This window comes from Galeopterus variegatus, unplaced genomic scaffold (assembly GCF_000696425.1).
Source record: "Galeopterus variegatus unplaced genomic scaffold, G_variegatus-3.0.2 Scaffold2010, whole genome shotgun sequence".
Taxonomy (NCBI): Eukaryota; Metazoa; Chordata; class Mammalia; order Dermoptera; family Cynocephalidae; genus Galeopterus; species Galeopterus variegatus.
In genome coordinates this window covers 133,461-140,479 of record NW_007728121.1, presented here as the reverse complement: position 1 = coordinate 140,479, position 7,019 = coordinate 133,461, and the positions used below count along the sequence as shown (strand labels likewise).

At 44.3% G+C, this 7,019-nt stretch overlaps 1 protein-coding gene across 2 annotated transcripts in view; it reads right to left on the bottom strand.

Annotated features, from left to right (window-relative positions):
* Window positions 1–7,019, bottom strand: part of BRINP2 (bone morphogenetic protein/retinoic acid inducible neural-specific 2) — a 108,935-nt gene that overhangs the window by 45,137 nt on the left and 56,779 nt on the right. For both annotated transcript variants that reach the window (XM_008580058.1, XM_008580060.1), the window contains exon 2: window positions 3,863–4,208. In XM_008580058.1, the coding sequence (XP_008578280.1) occupies window positions 3,863–4,131 (269 nt within the window). In that variant the 5' untranslated portion in view covers window positions 4,132–4,208. The remainder of the gene's footprint in view (window positions 1–3,862; window positions 4,209–7,019) is intronic.

Here is a 7,019-nt window from a genome sequence, read left to right as displayed (position 1 = left end):
GTGCATACTGTCTCTCTTCTCTTAACCGCACCATTCTGAGATTGTGCATCTCATTCCTGGGACCAGGGAGCCAGCAGTGACTGGTCTCTGGAGGTTGTGCCTAAAAAAGGCCTGCTCAGTTAACAGTCCCTTTAGAGACTTTAGGAGCGAGAGTTTGATCCTGGGAAACTTTCTATGCTAGAACATCTTGCTCCTTCAGATAGCCCACAAAGCCAGTAAGAATATGCCTTGGAGAAGATTTAATCATTCCTCAGCTGAGTGCTCCTCCAGTTCTCCCAGCTAGTTGAGAGATAAGGGTTAATGTGCTTTAAAAGAAGTATGAGAACAAATTTTCCCCCTTCTAGTATAGGTTGTGGAATCTAAGCCCTCAGCAGACATTATAACAAAATAGCACCTATGGTTCTCATCTCATTACCATTCATGCATAGGCTAATATTTATGGAGGACAATCTAATAGTAATAGGTAATATTTATTAAGCACTATTCTAAGTGCCTTATATCAACAAACTCATTTAATTTTCACATCAATCCATTACATGGGCACTATTATTCTCCTACTTTACAAATATGGAAATTGGGGAACAAAGAAATTAAGTCATTTACCCAACATTATACGGCTAGTAAGCTGTAGCTCCGGGATTAGAATACAGACCACCTGGCTCCAGAACCTTCACTCCTAAGCCACCACGCCTACATGAATACAGATCTGTAATGGAGAGAGCAATTATCTCCGGGGTCCACGGTTAGAGAGGCTGGAGCTAGTCCAGCATGAGCAGTCCTCTCCTCAAAGTGACAGCACACTCTGATATCCAAATAAGAATAGGTGGAATTTGCAGCTTAATATTAGAACCTTGCTGTGTAGTAGTTATGATCTGTTCAACAACTCGAAGGAAAGGAGGGTCTCTTTCCTGTTGAACAAGAAAGCTTCAAGTGATTCTGCACCAAATATCCTGACCCCATTGGGAGTCTAATTTTCCCTATCACAGATCATCCCCTTTTCTTATATAGAAGGCACATGGGGATACCACGTGATTTCTGTGTACCAAAAGATTTCTTAAAGAATGAAGTAAAATATTAATTTTGTTTGAGAGCCAATATTTCCCCACAAGACATTCCTGATATTCTCTGCAAGTTTTTTCTCCTTCTGTCCTGGATAATCAAAGAAACATACGGAGATGACTTTCCATGTGTGCTTTAACCAGTTTTCTATGACCTGCTTTCGTCCTGAAACAAGGTCTCGAATTTTCCAGAGGAAATTGCCACTAGAGACCAAAGGGGAAGGGATACGAGCGAATTCCCACCAGGATAATACAGAGCCCTACAAGTCTCCACAAAACTCCCATTTTGCTCAATAACTAAAGGCAAAACTCCCAGGAGCTCCGGAAGCAGCCATGTGTGCCCATTCTCTGTTCGCCCCACCAAAGGGTCACAAATCAGAATACTACACTCCGGTCAGAATGACTGGTCACTGTTTCCCCAAGTACAGGTTCATATCCAATAAGTGACCCCAGAGAGACAGAATGGCACAGTGTGAGAGCTTGTCACATTAAATGATCAGAAAACCATTACCAACTGATAGAACAGTTGATGGTGCAGAAATTACTGCAGACACTCCCTGCGGGCCTGCTCTGAGCTCCCGCCCAGGCGTTAAGTGGCTGCCGGGCTCCCCAGACTTGGGACTGGGACTTGAGGAGAAGAAAACTCTACTGAGGAGAGAGGGAAACTGTATATTCCCTCGAGTTCCTATAGCTCTTTGAAGTGGATAGTGGTGTTAGACTTCCCAGCCTGACTTCAGTTCCAATACACTTTTTAAAAATTATTTTTGGTGATAACCGTGCTTCTGTGAGATTTGGGATAGACCAAAAAGTTTAAGGTAAATTAAATCTTACTTTACTGGACTGGAGGGATTCTCTGCTTAAACACATTCTACAGTAGATTTTCTGATTTTTTTTTTTTTTTTGTGGAAGGGATGGAAAAGAAATTTTTTGATAAAGAGAAGAGTTACCCTGAATTTGTCTGATAGAAAACTTGCGGGGGCATATATCCAAATTCTTACATACTAATTGGAAGCTGAGTAAACCCTTTGTTCTACACCACTGCTACTCATCTGCTTTTACCTGCTCAGGTGTTCGCTCAGCCACTCCCAACATGAGTTGGCTGCTCTCTGCCTCAGTGACTGTATGTAAATTTCCACTGCTGTCTTTGGAGGCTAGCAAGGACCAGAGCCACTGAGACAGGGAGTGTGGACTGCAATCCCTTACAGGACAAGACTGGATCTAGGCATAGTGGAAGAGAAATGGCCTGAAAGGAGAGCNCTGACAGCTGGCTTTTGTTTCCATATACCTCTGGACCCACAGCATACCAGCCCCTCAAATATCTGATCTTGTGCCTTCGCCTCCATCCAGGTGTAGGAATTGTGAATCAGCTGAATAACCTCTATAAATGGCTGCTCTCTTACCATTGGGACTCTTCCACTACTGGATACTCCTAAAATTTTATTTCTGAGACCCTGTACTAACCTAAACAGGTTGCATGGTTACTGAAGATGTTAAAAAAAAAAAAAAAATCCCAGAAAAAGAAAAATGTCTCTAAATATATTTTAAGAACCCAAACTCTGGAGTCTGACTACCTGGGAGCTTATCACGGCACTGCTGTTTACTAGCTTTGTGACCTTAGGCAAGTTGCTTAACTTCTCTGTGCCTCAATTTCATCATCTGTCAAAAGGGGAGAGAAATTGTCCTTTCAACATAGGGTTGTTGGAAGGACTAGATGAGGTAATTTACATAAGGCATGCAAAGTGCTAAATCTAGCAAGAGGTCCAAAAACATCAGTATGTTTATACGACTAGAAATGCATTTGCCAAAATGTTAATAACGACAACCTCTAGATGTTAAAATAATGAGTGATTTTTTGTTTGTTTCTCTTTATGCTATTTCACGTGTTCTTCTCCCCTCCTTTATTTATTTATTTATTTTTGCATTAGAAACTAATTTGTGATTAGAAAATAAATGTCTTTGAAAAAAGAAGACCCAGCAAAGCTCCGAGGGTAATGTAATGATGCAGGTAAGGTGAGGAGGAAAAAGGAGTGGTGGCAAGGGGGCAGAGGATCAAGGGGAAGTTTAAGTTCAGGGATACACTCATGGGAGCCCTTGGGCTTGTAGGTCACCCCAGGTGAGGACTTGGAGGAGCAGTCTACGTACTTTTGAAGTGCTGGCCCAGCAGCCAGGAATATGTGCCTGGCTTATCCCATATGGCAGATGGCTCAGGCAGGTCTCACATGAATGACTTTCAGCTCCCATGTTCCTGCGGGTGGGCCCAAGGGCCAGGAAGGTACAGCCCATTTCTGCCAGCAATGCCAGCTAAGACTGTAGTGTTGACAAGGGGAAGGGCAGGTTTATCCTTGACCCTGATGGGCTCTCCAGACCTCTAAGGCAGGAGCTGGAGTCACCCTTCCTTCGTTTGCATGTGTGAGTAATTACAACTCATAAAAATATCTAACCCATTAGTTAAAACCAGCCCCAGCATTTGACTCTGACCTCCTATGGCAGCATGGGCCACACGCTGATTCCATGCCGCCTGATTTGTCCTCAATTTATAAGCAGCACAACCTATAAATAGAAATCCTTTTGCTAAGTTCCCCAGGAGGCATCAGCAGGTTTTCCAGCTTGTGTTTTCTTCTTCCTTTTTTAAAAAACCAACATGGTAGGCTTATTTTCCCTGCCTGGTGCTCCTCCAGCTTTCACCTCTAGTTTGGATGAGGGCATTCCAGCTGGCTTAGCAGTTGGGGTTGGCACTCCGGCAGGGTCTGCCCAGGTTGGGTTCTGACGGAAGCCCCTGTTTGGCCAGGGAGGTCCCCACTCACCTGTAGATCCTGTACCTGGTGGTGAAGCCCTGGCGGTAGCGCTCCATGAAGTCAGCGTACTCCTGAGCTCGGTGGAAGGGGCCCCGGTCTGTGAGCAGCCAGTCCAGGGGGTGCTGGCCGGCCGAGAAGGCATGCTGCTCGGGGGCCACATTGGCCACCATGGCCGAGACAGCCAACACCCAACTGGGCAGGCCCAATGCCAGCAGGGCTGCCCATGGTGCCACCCCTGGCTGAAGCCCTCTAAACTGAGTGCCACACTGCCACCTCATGCTTCTCCCGGGCGGTTGGTTTCTTCATTCTCTCGCCACGCTCTCCCACTCTGTGCCGCTCCTCTTGGGCTCTGGAACTAGAAAAGGACACATGGCGATGTCAGTTCGGCACCCTGGTCTTACCCCATAGGCCTGTGAGCATTGAATATAATTGAGCAGAGCTCATTCTGCAAACCCTTCATCCTGGAAACACAGCTTGGTTCTAGGCATCGAGCTATGCACTCAATATATGTCATTTCATTCAGTCCTTTAAAATAAACCTAGGAGGAAACATTACTGTCATCATGTTACAGATGAGAAGATGGGGCTTAGAGATATCAAGAAAGTTGCTTAAGTTCCACAGCTATTAAGTGGTAAAACCAGAATGTGAACTCTTAGCCCCTATGTTATATTACTTCCTGTTTCCTCCCTCAACTCACTCAACATCATCCATTTCTGTCTTCCTCTCTCAAAAATGTTCAATTCATTTCTGTAACCGCCTCATATGCAGTGTGCAGCCTCTAGAAGCTTCATGTGAGGCAAGTAGCAACCTTTCTTTTCAGATGGAAAATTGTGGGCAGAAAAGCAGTGAAGTCCCATTGCTTCTGTGAAGCTGGGTGAACTTGGACAAATCACTTTCCTATCTGGGATTGGTGTAGCCTATAGAAAATGAAGAGGCTTAACCAGGTAATATCCAAGACCTCTTGCAGCTTTGAGCACCTGACCTGTTCCTTTATTGAAGGCCATGCAGGGATGGAGTTAGATTGGGATTGCATCCTCGGAGCAGATCCACACATACGGGACATCGCTGGGCTCGCTCTCCTAACCTGCAGCATGAAAGTGCACAAGGGTGGGCTGTGCCTCACTATTCCAGCTCCCGAGAGCATGGGGTCATGAGTGAGTGCATACCCTGCCCTCTCTGAGTTGGAGGGATGATACCAGGAAAGAAGTAAGAACTGGCCTTCAAAATTCCTGGCCACCTTGTGACTCATCACAGGCCTCTGACTGCCAGTGCCTGCACTTTGTCTAAGGAAAACTAGTCAACTTTATAAACCTCTGGGCAGATGCAGAGGACCGTTCAGTACTGTGGGGCTTCTTGGAATTGTGATCATTTCTTTGATCTGTAATTTCTAGCACATGCTGTCAGAGTCCCGCCCATCTCCCCTCACCAGCAGCACTTCAGTGTGTGCCAGATGACACCCAACACTAGCACCTGTAATTCTTGGCTTTCACTAGATGCCGTAGCCCAGAGATAGGCTCCCTTGGGATGGGGTAAGGGGTGTTAATTCCCTGGCACTTTCAGACTCCTGTAAGGGCAGGCAAAGTGGGCTTCAGCACTTGACACATGTCCCCTTCCATAGTCCCCCAGTGCACTCTGGGGTGTCTCCAGTTCACAAAAGCACCAGACTTCCCTGGGATCAGTATGAATCCTGAAGGGGCTTCACAGAGGTTGGAATCAAGTATCAATCCTCGATACTCCCAGCCTAAAAGTTGGCCTGATTCTAAGAGACCCATGTCTCAGCATTCATACAGGATGCTTTCAAAAAAGTTATAGTCCCTGCTCATAAGGATGAAGGAACAGAGGCATGAGGCAGAGGCTGGACATTGAGTCATTTCTCTATCCAGTTGGTAGGTTTTGACCACCTACAATGTGTTGGGTGATTCTTAGAAGTTGCCTCAATTTTCACAATAAGTTTGTGACATAGGAATTATTATTATGAGTTTATTATTATTTATTGGGACCCAGAGGAGTTGAGCTAGGAAAACGCAGAGGTAGAATATGGATCCATGTTCAGACCTTGCCAAAAAATGCTGTTGCCTAAGGAGCTAGAACAGGCAGGAAGACAGACCCTCGCTTAATGAACTGTTTGAGAGAAGAGCCGAAAGAAGAATAATGAGGCAGCATCTGCCCTCCAGATCTTAAAACACGATAAAACTCCAATAATTAAAATAGGTGATACTGGCACACAAATTGGACAGGCAAATCAATGAAACAGAGTAGATAGCTCAGAAATAAACCTTATTATATGTAAGAATTTAGTTTGTATAAAAAAGCAACAGACTAATTGGGTAGGAGATGGAATATTTTATACATAATATTGGGAAATTCGTTACAGTTGGATTAAAAAGTTAAATATAAAAATAAAATCATAGAAAGAAGGAAAATCCCCAAGTGTTTTATAATAAACATGCATTACCAGGAAAAAAAAGTGGTTTAAAACTAAAAAGATGAATCAGCTTTGCACATAGCGGGGGTAAGGATTTTTTATATGAATGTAATCTGATGAAGATGCCCGAAATATTTCTTATTTAATCATTCACATATTCATTTATTGAAGAAACATAAATTAAGGATTCCTATGTGCCAGACACTATGCTAAGCATTGACAGCACAAAAGCAAGTGCTCATTTTATTACCTGAAACTCTCCCATTAGTGATTAATTCCTCTTATAAAATATTGCTCTACTTTTTTTCAAAGGAATATTGATGGAGGGGAGGGGAGAATGTTCATTTTGGAGATGGCAGCTACTGGATGCCAAGGTAGTAAAGGTGGAATGCAGGGACACAGTGCAAAGACATTTGCAAAGCGGGATTTTAAAATGTCCCCCAAGATCCCCCAGTTCTTCTGTGCATGACCTACATAATCCCCTTCCCTGAATGTGGGCAGGACCTGTGAGCATAATGGGATATCACCCCATGACCAGGTTGCTGATGAATGCAGAATGCATTGAAAGTCCAGATGACAGATAATATAGATTATCGTGGTAGCAGTGAGGACAGATTTATGGATAACTGAGCAATATCCTGGGTGGGCCTGGCTTAATCAAGTGAGACTTAAGAAGACCGTGAAGTGTCCAAGAGACAAGCTCTGGCTGGCCCGAAAGTGAGCAAACAGCCATGCTGCGAA